Here is a 16887-nt window from a genome sequence, read left to right as displayed (position 1 = left end):
ACACTAGCTACGTACTTCATACTTGTACTTAACATTTCTGAGCTTCAGTTCCTTATCTAAAACATGGAAGAATAATACTGACTTCATAACATTGTTACAAGGACTGGTTAGACTGTTCGGTTAATGGGTATTTATGGACTTCATTTTCTTTTTTTTAATTTTTAATTTTTAAATTTTTTTTTTTTTTTTTTTTTGTAGAGATGGGATCTCCTTATATTGCCCACGCTGGTCTCAAAATCCTGGGCTCAAACAGTCCTCCTGCCTGAGCCTCCCGAAGTGCTGGGATTACAGGTATGAGCCACCACACCTGGTTTTGAGTGCAATTTCTGTGTCCAAGTTCTAGGAACATAGTAGAGAAAGAGACTGGCCCAGCCCTTTACTGAGATATCAACCATAGCTCTATGCTATGTGCCTAGCAAGTAGTAGGCATCCAGTAAATGTAGTTTCCCCTCTTTGCTAAGGAAAGGAAGATTCATCTGGGGGAAGGAAATGAGCCTGAACCATGGTGTGACCTGGAAGTAAGAATGTATGGTCTATGCAGTGGCGTGATCATGGCTCACTGCAGCCTTAACATCCCAGGCTCAAGTGATCCTCCTGCCTTGGCCTCCCGAGTAGCTGGGACTACAGGCATGTGCCACTACGTCTGGCTTATTTATTTATGTATTTACTTATTCATTTAATTTTATTTTTTTATTTTTTATTTTTTATTTTTTTTATTTTTTATTTTTTTGAGACGGAGTCTGGCTCTGTTGCCCAGGCTGGAGTGCAGTGGCCGGATCTCAGCTCACTGCAAGCTCCGCCTCCCGGGTTTACGCCATTCTCCTGCCTCAGCCTCCCGAGTAGCTGGGACTAAAGGCGCCCGCCATGTTGCCCGGCTAGTTTTTTGTACTTTTTTTTAGTAGAGACAGGGTTTCACTGTGTTAGCCAGGATGGTCTCGATCTCCTGACCTCGTGATCTGCCCATCTCGGCCTCCCAAAGTGCTGGGATTACAGGCTTGAGCCACCGCGCCCGGCTAATTTTATTTTTTGAGACAGAGTCCTGCTGTGTCTTCCAGGCTGGAGTGCAGCGGCGTGATCTTGGCTCACCACAACCTCCGCCTCCCGGGTTCAAGCGATTCTTGTGCCCTAGCCTCCAAAGTATTATAGGCATGAGCCACCATGCCTGGCTAATTTTTCTAATATTAGTAGAGATGGGATCTCGACATGTTGGCCAGGCTGGTCTCAAACTCCTGACCTCAAGTTATCCACCCGCCTTGGCCTCCCAAAGTGCTGGGATTACAGGCGTGAGACACCATTCCTGGCCTATAGTCTATTCTTGAGAATGAAAAATTGTAATCTGCTGAGTGTGGTGGCTCACCCCTGTAATCCCAGCACTTTGGGAGGCTGAGGTGGGTGGATCGCTTGAGGTCAGAAGTTTGAAACCAGCCTGGTCAACATGGTGAAACCCCATCTCTACAAAAAATACAAAAAGTAGTCCGGTGTGCTGGTGTGTGCCAGTAGTCCCAGCTACTCAGGAGGCTAAGGCAGGAGAATCACTTCAACCCGGGAGATAGAGGCTGCAGTGAGCTGAGTTCTCACCACTGCTCTCCAGCCTGGGTGCCAGAACAAGACTATTAAAGAAAGAGAAAGAGAGAGAGAGAGAGAGAGAGAGAGAGAGAGAGAGAGAGAGAGAGAGAAAAGAAGGAAGGAAAAAAGGAAGGAAAGAAGGAAAGAAGGAAAAGAAAGAAAAGAAGGATGAAAGGAAGGAAGGAAAAAGAAAGTTGTGTGCCAAAGAATAAAGCTGGGTGGTATTAAGACATGGAGGTTATATCAGGAGGATGAAGAGCCTGTCTAGAAAACAGAGGGAGACAGTCCATTTGGGAATAAGGTTCTGAGAGGCCCAATTAGCAGGGTGGGTAAAAGCTGGGACTTTGGGGTTCAAGCCCTGCTCTGCCACCAACTATTGCTTAACCTCCCTATGCCTCAGTTTTTCATCTCTAAAGGGGGGTTGTAAAACCTGTCTCATAGGGATATTGTGAAGATTAAATGAGATAATGCCTAGTACAAAGTAGTTAATAAATGCAACTGTTGGGGGATGGGAGGTCTATAGTAGCTGATGGGAGGTTGACTTGGAGAATGGAGGGTCCATCTGGAGAATAGGAGGTTGGTCCTAAGGAATGGTGGTGATGGTGGGGCATGGCGTTGGGGGAAGACAGGAAAGACTGGATCCAAACCCCACATAAACCTCACTGTTACAGGGCGGGGCCTAGAGAAATCCTCCAGGGACCACCAGCTTTTAGGGCTGTGGAGAGGTGGTTGGCAGTGGAGAGGTTTGACTGCTAGTAACCTCTCAACTGCTGCAGTAAGGAGAAGCCTCAGCGGTGGCAGTCGCACCAGCAGCCTCAGAGCCTTCCCTCCCATCGTCTCTGCTGTGTGACAGGTGGGAACTTAAAAGCTCAGGTCACGTGTCTTGGCTAGCTAACCTACTTACCCCTTGAAGACATAGTGGCTGGGACAGGCAAGGGCCAAGAGGAATTGGCTGAGAAAGGGGCAGAGCAAGGGAAAGCCCCAAGTATGTTCTGGGGACCTACATTTGAAGTCTTTGGGGGCAAGGGAGAGAATGTGCAGGTGCATGAGATTCCCGGAGCACAGTCTGTGAGCCCTGTGCATGCCCTGGCACACAGGTCCCTCCAGGATATGGCATGAAGGCCTGTATCTTGTATGTCTTGAAGGCCTGTATCTGGTTAGGTGACTGCAGTCGGAGCAGACTGAGCACTGGGTTCCAGTTTAACTCTGGAGCTGCTGCAGGCTCTCCCAAAGCTGCTGCCATTTCCCCGTCTTTATTAGTGTCCTAACCCAGAGAAAGTGTGAATGGGGAAAGGGGAGTATGTTCCAATGTCCCAAGGCTCCTGCGTTTTTGAAAGCCTTTGTACCTAGTTTGGGGATTCCTGGAGGGAGGCCTGCACTCATGGGCTGGAACTGAGGGAAATTGTTGGGGGGCTGGTATCGTGTGTGAAGACAGACTGACACCTTTACAATCCCTCCACTTCTCCCCACCCCCAACACCACTGCCTAATCTGTCTTCCAGAGACTGGTCCCCACGGAATGACTCCAGCTCTCCTTTCCTCACTGCCTCCAAGTCGGCCCTTTGCCATCAACCCCCAGTCCTGAGTTCACCCCTGCACCCGATCCGGCCCACGCGCCGCAAGCGCTGCTCTCTCCTTTGCCGTCCTCGCCCACCGCGGGCTGCCGGGCGGCGCGGGCCCTTTAAGAACGGCGGGACCGGCGAGCAGTAGCTGGGAGGAGAGCGCAGTCGCCCCGCGGGCTCGGAGGACACAGCGTCCGGGTCCAGGCTCTGGGAAGCGGGTGTGCACAGCCCAGCGGAGTCGGGGCGCGACCCCAACCGCCTCTCACCATCCTTGCCATCTTCTCCGAGCCGAGGGCCGGCCCTCCTGCCTCGCCTGCCCCGCCCCGGCCCCGCCCCGGCCCGGGCCGCCGGGACCGGGAGCCGGGACGCGGGTGCCGCAGCCCGAGGCAGGTAAGGGGATCCCCGGCTCTCCGTCTCTGGTCCGTGGCAGCGCTGAGCATCCCTGCCCCGCACCAGCCCGGGGGCGCGTCAAGGTGACTAGGCATGCGGGAGACGGGGCGGGGGCTTGAGCCGCCGTGGGGTGCTTAGTTTTGAGTCCGGGTGGTGCGCCTGGCTTTGGGGACAGCCCGGGGCACGCGGGCCCGGGGGTGCCGGCGGGAGGGGCCGGCCTGGGCATCGTGCCAAGGGATGGGGAGTGGGACGCAGCTGGAGGCCTGAAGCCTCCTCCTCTCCGCCTTCCCCTGGTCCGCCCTGCACTCACCCTGATACCCCGACCTCCTAGCTGGCAGCCTCGGCCGGCTGCCCCTTCTCCCCCGCCCCCTATCCCTTCAGTCCCCAGGGGCTGCTGGCCTGCGGGGTAAGGAGATTAGAGAAGCCGCGGGGAGGAAGGAGCGATTGAGGGCTTCAAGGGGACGGGCTGGAGCCAGGTTGGAGCTGGGCTGCCCAGGACTGAGCGTCTCCGTGCGGGGAGTGGGGGGCGGGGGCAGAGTGCGGGGCTAACAGTCGCGGATCTGCCCCGAGAAGGAGGTGGGGAGTGGGGGCGGGGGAAGCATTGGAACGCCAGGGAGCTTTGAGCGGGGCTCGGTAGTCTGCCCCAAACTGAGCAGGCCCTCTCCCCGCAGGCCGGCGGCGTGATGGCGGAGAAGGCGCTGGAGGCTGTGGGCTGTGGACTAGGTCCGGGGGCTGTGGCCATGGCAGTGACGCTGGAGGACGGGGCGGAACCCCCTGTGCTGACCACACACCTGAAGAAAGTGGAGAACCACATCACTGAAGCCCAGCGCTTCTCCCACCTACCCAAGCGCTCAGCCGTGGACATCGAGTTCGTGGAGCTGTCCTATTCCGTGCGGGAGGGGCCCTGCTGGCGCAAAAGGGGTAGGGAACAGCCTGGTAGGGGGAGTCCGTGGGCCCTCTCTGAGTTGCCTCTCCAGAAGCATGAGGCCTGGGTGTCCCATGTTCGGCAAGTCCTGCACCAGTGGGCTCTGTGGAAACACTAAAATCTGCGTCCCAGCCCCTTGCTCACTGCACTGTTGGGGTGTCAGGATCTACTCTCCCCCACACCTGTGAGCACCATGGGATACTGGGTGCAATTGGTTATTGAAGCTTTATCTTCTAAAGAGATCCCGTGACCTCTGGTCCTTGAGTGGTCCTTGATGAGTTTTCCTTCTTTTGTTTATGGAGGATTCCTAACTGTGAGGACTAGTATGAAAAAGCAAGGGGCTGTGTCTGCAGGGTTGAGCAATACCCTTGGACCTAATTATAAAGACGTTCTCATTCCTGTCATCTTATTCCATTCTTACCACAGTGCTCAGAAGCAGGGAGGGTGGCGGTTTGGCAGGATAGATGTCATCTCTTTGTTACTAATAAGGAAACTGAGGCCCAGGGAAGTTGAGTAACTTGACCAATGTCACACAGCTAGTAAGTGGCAGAGCTGGGACCAGAAGCCTGGTTTCCCAGCTCTCCATGCATTGTTCTTTTCTCTCTCTTCCCTGTACAGCAGTCCCATCACCTCCGCCTTCCCGCCCATGAGGACAGGTTCCCCTGAACCCTGAGCAGCCCCTGCAGCCCCTACCCTGAGCAGCTTTAGCTGGTAATAGGGAAGCTGAGGCTGTTTCCCAGAGCCTGGGTGTGGGCTGGGGTGGGGCTGGGACATTGTTCTCTGAGGTTTGACAGATAGGTTTGGGGGGCTTCAGAGCAGGGCTGAGCATGATCTTCTCTGCACTCTCCAAACCCTCATTCCCAAGAGTGACCAAAAGGTCACATGGTTGAGCCAATGGAAACTGAGGCATCTAGACTTCCTGCCCAGTGTGCCCTGTCCCTAAGCAGCCTCTTTCAGTCCTGAGACCAGCTCTGGGCAAGATGATGAGGCAGTTGTTATTTCCTTAGCTCTCTCATTTCCTCATAATTTTAAGAAGAAACTAAGATTGTTTTAAAAATGTGTCTAGACGGGCCAGCTCTCCAGTTGCTTCCATGTGCCAGCTACAGATTGATACCCCTCACCTGGTCCTTCCCTCCTTTTGACCTTGCCAGCCTCATTCTGCTCTACTGGCCATTTTGCCATTTTTTTCATCCGTCATCCCTTTCTCTGGCCCCTGCCCTCCTCTCGATGACTTCTCTTTTCCTTTGAATCCCTCTCCCCTTCTTTAGAGGACAGAAAGCAGTTAGGGGTAGGCAGAAAGGAAAGAAAGCAAGGGGGATGGAGAGAGAGTGAGTTCTGCCTTTCCCAAGTAAGGATTTGTTATCTCCCCTAAATATATATGACATTTCTTACTTTTTCAAAACAGCTTCCTTTTAATTATTATTAATAATCTCACTTAACATTATAATAACCTTATTAAGTCCTTGGGAATATATATTATTATCCTTCCTTTATAGATGAGGAGTCAGAGGCCTTAAAGATTAAGTGACTTGACAAAATTGCAAAGAGAGCTACCGACGGCGGCAGAACTAGAATACCAGTGTCTCTCCAGCCCAAGGGCCTGGCTGGTCTCTTCTGTGCTGAGCAGTTGTAGGATATAGGTTCCTAGTCACTTATAAGCTGTGTGACCTTGGGCAGGCTGCTTACCTGTTCTTGGCCTTGCTTTTCTCATCTGTAAACAGGGATGATAAGAATACACAGACGTGTGAAGCTCAGCTGAGGCGGTATCTGTGAGAGGCAAATGTAAGATGATTTTTGTGTTAGGCATCAGTGTTCAACCAGCTACTGTAATTAATTGAGGGGAAGGTTCGTTGTTGCCAGTTTCTTCTCCTGCAAGAGATCACTTCCTGTGAGTGGCTCTGAAAGGCATATGCTGGAGTGCACCACCAAATGTCTCTGACTGATGGCGAGGAGGACTGAGGCAGAGGGCTAGAGCCCATGGCTTCCCTCTCCCAGGAAAGAACTTGCTGTGTGACCCTGGGTGAGTCACTAGATGTCTCTGGTCCCCAGTTGCCTCACCCATGTTGTTAGAGAAACAGTTGAAGCTTTGTAAACCATGGGTACCATCCAGGCAGTTGCTGTGATCAGGACCTGACAGTGGGCAGGAGCTGCTCCCCCTTCTGATGGGAAGCATCCAGAGGGACAGCCGGGCCCAGAACACAGTCCTGGGTGTTGTGGAGGGAGGGTTAAATATGCCTTCCCTTCACTGTCTCCACTAAGGACACTAAGGAGGTGAAATGGGGAGGGACTTGGGCTCTGTGGGGGTTAGAGGGGGCGGCAATGAGCAAGGTGCTAGGTAAGGAATTGGCATGTCCTCAACTACGAGGCACGTCTGCCAGCATCGCAAGCGAGGCCCTCCTTGATGGTTTTATCCTTCCCCTCCACTTCCATGTCTCACCAGGTCACTCCATGTAGGTTCTGCCCTCTGTTCCTTGGATTGTGAGTGTATATACACATACTTTTATATCACAGAGCTTTTCCTTCCAAAGCCTGGAGGGCCTCTGCTTTCCCTTTGCCTTTTAGAATCCTGCTCATCCTCCAAGGCTTAGCTCAAATGCCACCTCTTCCATGACGCCAGTCTTGATTTTCCCCTTGCCCCCCCGACTCACGTCAATTCCATTGTTTTGCATTCTCACAGCACATTTTTTGTACTTCTGTTATAACTCTAATTTTATTTTTCTTCATAGATTTTTTTGTCTGTCTATCTTACTTAGATTATGACCTTCTTGAATACAAAAACTATGTCTTCCTCAATTTTTGTCCAGTGTTTGGTACAGAGCTTGGTATATAGTAGATATCAATAAGCATTTGTCAAGTAGAATTAATAGTAAAATGTCACTTTTTAATGCATTCTATGTGCCAAGCACTGTGTCATATGTTTTACATATATTATCTCATTGAATCTTTACAACAACCCTATGAGATAGGTACTATCATCCTCATTTTACAGATGAGGGACCTGGAGCTCAGAGAGGTTAAGCAACTTGCCCGAGGTCACACAGCTGGTAAGTGTGGAGCCAGAATTTGAACCCAGATCTACCTGACTCCAAACCGTGCTCTAAATGCATATGCTGCCTTCCAATGAATGAATGAAAGGTGAGATTTTACTGGGCCATGTAGGGGCTAGAGAGACAAGCCTGGTGGGCAGAGAGAGTGCAAAGAAGAAGGCTTTTTCTGAATTAGGGAAAAGCTCTGAGAACTCACGCTCATGGAACAGACACTTACTGAACATCTACTACAGACCAGACAGTCTACTGAGATTACCAAGATGAGTGACACACTGCCCCCAGGGAGCTCACTGACTAAGAGGCTGGGAGAGTGGGGCAAGTGACAGGCACATCAAGTAACAAACATGCTAGGATAGGAGAGGTGCTATGGAAACACAGGGGATAGGCACCAGCTCAGGCTGTAGTAGTGGACAAGTTTTCCTGGAGGGGGCGAGACAGTGGCCACTGTGATTACAGAAGAGGACCAGGGGCTTCTACAGCTTTGATCCCCTCTCCACACCCATCTATGAGACATGTGGATTTTCCCACGCCCTTCAGAAGAGGATTGTTGCCTCTGGTACTTTGATATTAGTGGTGGTGGTTTCTAGGGGGACGGGATGAGAGGGACGGGTTCCTGCCAGGGCTATGAGGGTTGTTCCTCCATCCCAACCCAATCACACTGAATAGCTATGGCTATTCACACTACCTATTTCACTGATAGCCATGGCTGCTCCTAAGAATTTTGGGGGTACCTCTGTTCACTGCAGCCTGACCAAAAATTCCTCCTCTCCTCACTGCAGGTTATAAGACCCTTCTCAAGTGCCTCTCAGGTAAATTCTGCCGCCGGGAACTGATTGGCATCATGGGCCCCTCAGGGGCTGGCAAGTCCACCTTCATGAACATCTTGGCAGGATACAGGTAAGAATGAGACTGGGGTGGAATGGGGGCAGGACTCAGGAAGAAGTATCCCTTGGGGAACACAGAAGGTATTCTGAAGTGGCTTTGACCCCCATCCTCAACCCACATCCCCGCAGGGAGTCTGGAATGAAGGGGCAGATCCTGGTTAATGGGAGGCCGCGGGAGCTGAGGACTTTCCGCAAGATGTCCTGCTACATCATGCAAGATGACATGCTGCTGCCACACCTCACGGTGTTGGAAGCCATGATGGTGAGGGCTGGATAGTCCCCTCCTCCCAGCAACCCCCTCTGTCTGCTGTCCCCACCTTCCCCATCGGCAGAGGGGTCAAGGCAGAGCTCTCTCCCACATATACCTCTCTCGCTTACTCTCTGGACCCCAGGTCTCTGCTAACCTGAAGCTGAGTGAGAAGCAGGAGGTGAAGAAGGAGCTGGTGAGTGGAGAAGGGAGGCAGCGGCGCCACTCCCTTTTGTGGTGCTGCTGAGCTCAAGGCCCCGAGCTGGGGGTGGGAGAGTGGTGGCCTAGGCTGAGACAGTGGACTTAAGGGAGATGCTTTTTGAAGCTGGGGTGGTGCCTGGGGGAAGCAGAGACTCCGAAGCTGACCTGGCATGGGTGGGGTGGGGCCAGGTGACAGAGATCCTGACGGCACTGGGCCTGATGTCGTGCTCCCACACGAGGACAGCCCTGCTCTCCGGCGGGCAGAGGAAGCGTCTGGCCATCGCCCTGGAGCTGGTCAATAACCCGCCTGTCATGTTCTTTGATGAGCCCACCAGGTAGTTCTCTTCACCCTTTCCCACCAGCATACCCCTCTCCTCTCGGCCCTGAGCCAGGGCTGGAGGCTGTATCTTCTCCATGATCCAGAGCCTCTGTTCACATCCTCCTGGGGCCAAGATAAGGGCTTCTTCCTCATCTCCATCCTTGCCAAATCTGTTGCTGTGAGTGGCCCCATCCTTCATCCAGGCAGAGATCCAGATGTCCTCCCTCATTGACACCTCCCTCTCCAGTCACCCTCAGCCATCAGTCACCAAGTCCTGTTGATTCCGCCTCCTTTTGATATCTCTCATATTTGCCCTGCCCCATCGCTAATGTTGATGTTAAATTCAGGACAGCAACAGATTCTTATCTCCTTGTCTCCAGTGTCTCCCAGTCAGTCCTTCCTCCAAACTGTAGCTAGAGTGAACTTTCTTTTATTTTTTTAAGATGGAGTCTCGCTCTGTCAACCAGGCTGGAGTGCAGTGGTGCAATCTTGGCTCACTGCAACCTCTGCCTCCTGGGTTCAAGCGATTCTCCTGCCTCAGTCCCTTGAGTAGCTGGGATTACAGGCAGATACTACCATGCCTGGCTAATTTTTGTATTTTTAGTAGAGACGGGGTTTCACCATATTGGTCAGGCTGGTCTTGAACTTCTGACCTTGTGATCCACCCGCCTTGGCTCCCAAAGTGCTGGGATTACAGGTGTGAGCCACCATGCCTGACCAGAGTGAACTTTCTAAACACAAGTCTGCAGTGCTCACTCCCCTGCTTAAAACATGCAGTGTTTCCTGTCCCACTTGTCCTCAAAATATAAAGTCAGGTGACTTACAAGGGCCTGGTCTGAACCTACTTCTCCAGCCTCATGTCATGTACTTTATGCTCTAATAATACTGAGTTGCTTATAATTCCCTGGTCAAGCCACGTGTTTCATGCCTCTAAGCTTTGCCCATGCTGTGTCTTCTGCTGGAATGCCCTTCACCACTGTGCCTCCCCTCTTCCCTTCACCTGCTTAGCTCTTACTCCTGGGCTCGCTCAGGAACCTTCTCTGACTACCCTCCAACACCTGATACAGCTGAGCTGAATCCTCCCCCTCTTTCACCCAGTGTTGCTACAGCACTTTCCGCATTACCCAAAATCATCTGTGTGCTTGTCTTTCTCTCCTTCCAGACCAGAGTCTATGTATTATTTATGCATCATTGTAATCCCAGTGCTTGGCATACAACAGGTCCTCAATATATGCTTATTAAACTGAACCGTGCTCTGGGCTTCTGGGTATACCTCCAAGTGCCTGAACAGTAAAGGATACAGATGTGGCCAGAGTGCCCTCTTCCTGCCAGCTTCATCCCCTTCACAGCAGCTGCCCCACCCCAGACACTCCCTTCTTTTGGCCTCACCCACCTCACGTGGCCCCCTGGTGGCCTCTCTCTGGACAGTGGTCTGGATAGCGCCTCTTGTTTCCAAGTGGTGTCCCTCATGAAGTCCCTGGCACAGGGGGGCCGTACCATCATCTGCACCATCCACCAGCCCAGTGCCAAGCTCTTTGAGATGTTTGACAAGGTGAGTGTCTCCAGGCCTCAAGGAGGATTGGCTTGAGATGGAGGGATGGAAGGGGGTCAGTAGGGGTGCCTGGCCCGCTGCTCCTTCCTTACCCTTCTCTTTCTGCTGCAGCTCTACATCCTGAGCCAGGGTCAGTGCATCTTCAAAGGTGTGGTCACCAACCTGATCCCCTATCTAAAGGGACTCGGCTTGCACTGCCCCACTTACCACAACCCGGCTGACTTCAGTGAGTGGGGGTCGTTGGTAGGGGCTGGGAAGCAGCAGCGGACAAAACCTGGAGGCTCTGCACTCAGGCCTTCTAGGGATAGGAATCTCACCGTCGCCCGCCTTCCCCACACACCCAAGGCGGGACTGACTTGCCCTTGGGAAGTGAGGATGAATCTAAACTGAGCTCTCCACTCTGTGTCCCCAGTCATCGAGGTGGCCTCTGGCGAGTATGGAGACCTGAACCCCATGTTGTTCAGGGCTGTGCAGAATGGGCTGTGTGCCATGGCTGAGAAGAAGAGCAGCCCTGAGAAGAACGAGGTCCCTGCCCCCTGCCCCCCTTGTCCTCCGGTGAGTAGGAGTGGAGAGGGCAGAGAGGGCATAGTTGGGGAGGGGAGACTGGACCATGGACAGTGGCCCTGTCAAAGAGGCTGTTCCCTGGAGGCATTGCAACCATTGGGTACTAGGAAGAACCTAGGACTTGGAATCGACCTACTATGAACAGCACCGTGACCTTAGGCACGTTATTTAACCTCCTTGAGCTCCAGTTTCCTCATTCACGTATTCATTTGGCAAGTTCTTGTTGAGCAGCTACAGTGTGCTGTCCTTGGTCCTGGCATAGTGCTCATCTGGTAAGCAAGATCAACATGGTCCCCAGCCTCGTAGCCAGTGTGGCTTACTGTTCTCTCTAACTTAGAGATGATGATACTTACCTCACAGGGTGATAGGGAGGACTAATCAGATAATCACATAAAGCTCTTAGCACTGTAGCTGGTATAGCGGGCATCTGCCCGGTGCTAGTTCTCTTCCTTAAATGAGACACTATAACCCCTGAAAACCAGATTGGTTAGTCTTTGTTGTCATTATCATCATTATTAAATAATATTACTGTATAATTAGTGGCATAAAGGAATTATACCCTTAGAGTTAATACGTTTTGATGGATTAAAGAAGTAACTGATCTATTATTAGCACCACGGGTGTCCATTACTTTCTTTCCATCTCCTCCCTCCCAAGTTTTTGCCCCCTCTTTGTGTCTGAATCTCACTCTGATTCACACCCCTAAGCCTGGCTTTCAGGAACACAATTTAATGGTGGAAGATTCTCTGTAGACTTGAAGGACCCCTGCCCTGGGGAGGAGCTCTGAGGTTTTTCATTCACTGAGCTGGGTGTTCTGTGGGTGAATGGGGTAGGCTCACCTGATCCCGATCCAATTTCTTCTTCCCAGGAAGTGGATCCCATTGAAAGCCACACCTTTGCCACCAGCACTCTCACACAGTTCTGCATCCTCTTCAAGAGGACCTTCCTGTCCATCCTCAGGGACACGGTGAGGCGTCAGGCTAGGGGAGAGGAGGCTGGCACAGGCCTGACCTTTTGGGCTGTAGGCTCCTAGCAGCTGAGATGGGAATGGGGACCCTCCCTCACAGCCCCACAATGTGCCTGTGGGTCTCTGTGCCTGTGAGGACAGCTCCGAGTTCCTACCCTGCTCTGTGGCTTGCCCTGGCCTGTAACACATCCCTCTCCTGGTGATGACCCCTCCCAAGGTCCTGACCCACCTGCGGTTCATGTCCCACGTGGTTATTGGCGTGCTCATCGGCCTCCTCTACCTGCATATTGGCGACGATGCCAGCAAGGTCTTCAACAACACCGGCTGCCTCTTCTTCTCCATGCTGTTCCTCATGTTCGCCGCCCTCATGCCAACTGTGCTCACCTGTGAGCTGAGCTGCCCTGGGCATGGGGCAAGGGCGTGGGTGCTGGGGCTTGGGGCAGGGGCCAGGGTGTTGGCTGGCTGTGCCTAAGCAGCCTGTGTCCTCAGTCCCCCTAGAAATGGCGGTCTTCATGAGGGAGCACCTCAACTACTGGTACAGCCTCAAAGCGTATTACCTGGCCAAGACCATGGCTGACGTGCCCTTTCAGGTGGGCCTCTTCCTCCCACCTGCCCAGTGCCTCCATCTTGTTTTGCTCCTTCTATCCTTGCTTTCTTGCCTCCCTCAAACTTGTCACTTTCCTTCCTTTGCTGTCCTTCTACTCACTTAGCAAATAGATGGTGAGTACCTATCATAGGCCAGGCTCTGTACCAGGCTTTAGGGATATAGCAATGAACTAGACTGATGTAGTCTTGACCACGTGGAACTTATGTTTTAATGAGAACAACTGACAGCAAACACAAAACTATGAAAATAACCCTATAGGGCCGGGCGCGGTGGCTTACGCCTGTAATCCCAGCACATTGGGAGGCCGAGGCTGGAGGATCACTTGAGCTCAGGAGTCTGAGACCAGCCTAGGCAACATGACGAAATCCCATCTCTACTGAAAATACAAAAATTAGTGAGGCATGGTGTTGTGTACCTGTAGTCCCAGCACTGGGGGCAGTGGGGGTTTGAGGGCATTGTTGAGGTGGGAGGATTGCTTGAGCCCAGGAGGCGGAGGTTGCAGTAAGCCTCCAGATTGCGCCACTGCACTCTAGCCTGGATGAGTTAGTGAGAGACCCTGTCTCAAAAAAAAAAAAAAAAAAAGAGGAAATAGCCCTACAAATGACTCTGTAACTCTTATTAGGGGCGGTCGACAATGGTGTACTCTCTGGCTCTTACTGCCACTTGCTATCTGTAAGATCTTGGGCAAATCACTCTCTTTGCTAAAGTGTCCCCATCTATAAAGTGGAATGACAATACTATCTACCTGAGGATTGTTAGAATTGAATGAGTTAATGTATATAAAGTACTTAGAATAGTGCCTGGCACACACGAAGTGCCAAATAAATGTTAGCTGGTTGTTGTTACTGCCAATACCACCCTGTTCCAAGCATCAGGGCCACCAGTAATCCACAGGATGCATTTGTGCAAATTAGAAAAAGGTACCCCTTCCTCAGGGCGGACAGCACAACAGGATGCTTGGCTTAATGAGAAGAGCACAAGCTGGACCTTTGGCCTTTGGTTGGCTCTTGGTTAGATGCCCTTGAGCAGGGGATGACTGTATTTAGTAGGCTCAGACCCTGACTCCTAGGAGTTGGTAGCTCATGGGGGAACAAAATGGCTCTCCTATGGAGAGTTAATTAATTAACAATATAATGAATAAGCTGGTCCAGGTGGGAAGGACTTTAGACGCTCAGGGAAGGGAAAAGTCACTGTGCCTGAAGCAGTCACGGTGGACCCAACGGAACACGTGAGACAAGATAAGTGAGGGTCATATGGCCAGGGAGGAAGGGGACGTGTGTCAGTCTGGGGGACAGCTTGAACAAGAGTGTGGAGGCAGGATGGGCACCCTGGGAATAGGTATTCTAGAGGCCCAGGCTTGGGTGGAGTGGAGGTCTTGGCTGCTGCACCCCTGGCTTGAAGTCCACTGCCCAGTCCGTGCCCACTCCCCAGGTGGTGTGTCCGGTGGTGTACTGCAGCATTGTGTACTGGATGACGGGCCAGCCCGCTGAGACCAGCCGCTTCCTGCTCTTCTCAGCCCTGGCCACTGCCACCGCCTTGGTGGCCCAATCTTTGGGGCTGCTGATCGGAGCTGCTTCCAACTCCCTACAGGTGGGAGGCCGGCAGCTGGGGATTCCCAAGGTGGGAGGAGGTCTTGTGGGAGGAAGCAGGGCCTGGTGCAAGGGGCAGGGTGGAGCTCTAGGAAACCTGGGTTTGTCTTGGTCACCCCTATGATGGCTTGGCCCCTTCTCGTCCCCTCTAGGTGGCCACCTTTGTGGGCCCAGTTACCGCCATCCCTGTCCTCTTGTTCTCCGGCTTCTTTGTCAGCTTCAAGACCATCCCCACTTACCTGCAATGGAGCTCCTATCTCTCCTATGTCAGGTCAGTACCCCTGCCCTCCTCATTCGCCTCTGCTTCTCCCTGGAGGAGTCCATACCCAGGGCTTCCTGGGTTGTGCCAAGTCTGCTGCCTGCCCCATTATCCTTTGGGCAGGGACACCCTGGCTGTGCCCCAGGGATGACAGCATTGCAGCTGGGCTCTGGCAGTTTTCTCAGAGAGCAGGGACCCTGTGTGCTGTGTCCTATCTGATATCCTTGCCTGCCTAGGTATGGCTTTGAGGGTGTGATCCTGACGATCTATGGCATGGAGCGAGGAGACCTGACATGTTTAGAGGAACGCTGTCCGTTCCGCGAGCCACAGAGCATCCTCCGAGCGCTGGATGTGGAGGATGCCAAGCTCTACATGGACTTCCTGGTCTTGGGCATCTTCTTCCTAGCCCTGCGGCTGCTGGCCTACCTTGTGCTCCGTTACCGGGTCAAGTCAGAGAGATAGAGGCTTGCCCCCGCCTATACCCCAGCCCCCGCAGCAGGAAGCCCCCAGCCCCAGCCCTTTGGGACTGTTTTAACCTTATAGACTTGGGCACTGGTTCCTGGCGGGGCTACCCTCTCCTCCCTTGGCTCCTCCACAGGTTGGCTGTCGGACTGCACTCCCAGCCTGGACTCTGGGAGTGGGGGCTCCAGCCCTCCCCACCATGCCCAGGAGTCTTCCCAAGTTGATGCAGTTTGTAGCTTCCTCCCTACTCTCTCCAACACCTGCATGCAAAGACCACTGGGAGGCTGCTCCTTCCTTCCTGCCCATGGCACCCTCCTCTGCTGTCTGCCTGGGAGCCCCAGGCTCTCCAGACCCCCACTTACAACTGACCAAAGTGGCCCCCTCTGGGGGTCCCCACCACACAAGTGTTTGTAAACTGGGCTGCTATAAGGTTGGAGTTCCAGGGCTGGGCCCTGGTGGGGTCCCCTGGAAGTCCCATTATGGAAGTTGAAATGGACAGGGAGGGACTCTGGAAGTCTCTTCCTCCTCCTCCCCTTCTCCCCACCCCTAGACCCTGGCTCACTTGGACAATCTGCCAGGACAGAAGCTGGATTTTCTGTCTAGGTCACCACTCCCAGTCCTGGGGATTGGAGAGGCCTGGGGCTGTGGGATGCCCCGTCCCCCTCCCCATCACCTTTGGTGGGAGTACGGCCTGGTGGCACCTGTGCAATAATGTCTGTGTTTCTCTCCCACCTGCCACTGGAACTGGAGAATGCACTTTATTCTGGGGGGTGAGTGGGGGAAGACCCAACCCTCCTTTCTCGCTGCCCCTGATGCATGCACGGTCTCGTGGTGCTCCCTCCCTCTCCGGAGTGACAGGCACATACATGCAAACAGGCCATCTCAGCCCTACACACTTGCCATCCTCTACAGTGCAGAGGAAGAGTGATGGTGGCATGCTGGTGGTGGCGGGAGGACAATGCCAACCTCCTCCTGGGGATCCCATGTTGGAGACTCTAAGGATAAGGCTGGTGCTGCCCAGGGTGTCTACAGGACCTGCAGGTGTCTACCCCCAAGTCTTCCCTCCTCCCGAGCCAGGGGTGGCACAGGGCACTAGATCCCTGGAGTTCAGGACCCAACACAAGCACAAACACGGGCATAAGTTGGCCTTGGCCACTGCCACCCATGGCCCTCCTTTTGTGCTCCATGCTGGCATCTTCACTCCCCTACCCCTTCCCCAGCCACTGCTGTTCATTCAAACCCCTGTCCGTGTCCCTCCACCATTCCTATCAGCAGGTGGCCCCTGGGCATCAGAACAGCCTGCCCTGGGCACCAGGTGGCGGACACAGAGCATGTCTGGCTTTCCTGGTGGGTCCAGGCTCATTCTGTTTCTTGTTTCCCCTCCCCCAGGGCTCATTTCCCTCCTTTTTCCTGTACACATCCGTGTCTACCTCCTCTCACCCTGCCACAGATTCTTCCTATCACACAGAGATGCCAGTTGTATTCGTGGGATTTCACCCATTATTAATAAAACCTATATTTATACAGTATGCAATGTGTAAATGTGTGTGGATCTGACTCCTGGTACTGTGCGCTGCAAGGGGATCTTCAAAGCATTTGGCAAGATGCTTGTCGGCTGTAGAGAGTCTGTGGCAGGGGATGGTAGGTCCTAGGTACATGTCAAGCTAGTGAACATGTAGCTTAAGAAATATTTGTGTCACCAGGCACGGTGGCTCATGCCTGTAATCCCAGCACTTTGGGAGGCCGA

At 53.1% G+C, this 16887-nt stretch overlaps 1 protein-coding gene across 3 annotated transcripts; it reads left to right on the top strand.

The window, feature by feature from the left end:
• The first annotated feature begins 3253 nt into the window (after positions 1-3253).
• On the top strand, positions 3254-16682 carry ABCG4 (ATP binding cassette subfamily G member 4). 3 transcript variants are annotated; one of them, XR_637875.3, is made up of 16 exons: positions 3346-3600; positions 4189-4438; positions 8269-8386; positions 8503-8635; positions 8766-8816; positions 9011-9156; positions 10569-10692; positions 10804-10918; positions 11105-11247; positions 12125-12223; positions 12441-12609; positions 12713-12813; positions 14262-14420; positions 14572-14690; positions 14915-15910; positions 16053-16669. XR_637875.3 is itself a non-coding variant. In XM_003910817.3 (15 exons), exons 2-15 carry the CDS (start codon positions 4201-4203, stop codon positions 15138-15140), a joined length of 1941 nt encoding a protein of 646 aa, XP_003910866.1. In that variant the 5' UTR covers positions 3254-3600; positions 4189-4200; the 3' UTR covers positions 15141-16682. The 3 variants fall into 3 exon arrangements, 2 of the variants coding, with proteins under 2 accessions (XP_003910866.1, XP_021782316.1); XM_003910817.3 differs by having other exon boundaries at positions 3254-3600; positions 14915-16682; XM_021926624.2 differs by lacking the exon at positions 3346-3600 and adding an exon at positions 7432-7486 and having other exon boundaries at positions 14915-16669.
• The last annotated feature ends 205 nt before the right edge of the window (positions 16683-16887 follow it).

Source organism: Papio anubis, chromosome 12 (genome assembly GCF_008728515.1).
Source record: "Papio anubis isolate 15944 chromosome 12, Panubis1.0, whole genome shotgun sequence".
Taxonomy (NCBI): domain Eukaryota; kingdom Metazoa; phylum Chordata; class Mammalia; order Primates; family Cercopithecidae; genus Papio; species Papio anubis.
This window is presented reverse-complemented; position numbering and strand designations above follow the sequence as displayed.

Excerpts from the sequence above, each read along its gene's own strand:
- ABCG4 (XM_003910817.3), top strand. The coding sequence starts at position 4,201 with ATGGCGGAGAAGGCGCTGGAGGCTGTGGGCTGTGGACTAGGTCCGGGG. Across the intron at positions 8,387-8,502 it reads AACATCTTGGCAGGATACAG|GGAGTCTGGAATGAAGGGGC; the intron begins GTAAGAATGAGA and ends ACATCCCCGCAG. Across the intron at positions 12,814-14,261 it reads TGGCTGACGTGCCCTTTCAG|GTGGTGTGTCCGGTGGTGTA; the intron begins GTGGGCCTCTTC and ends CCCACTCCCCAG.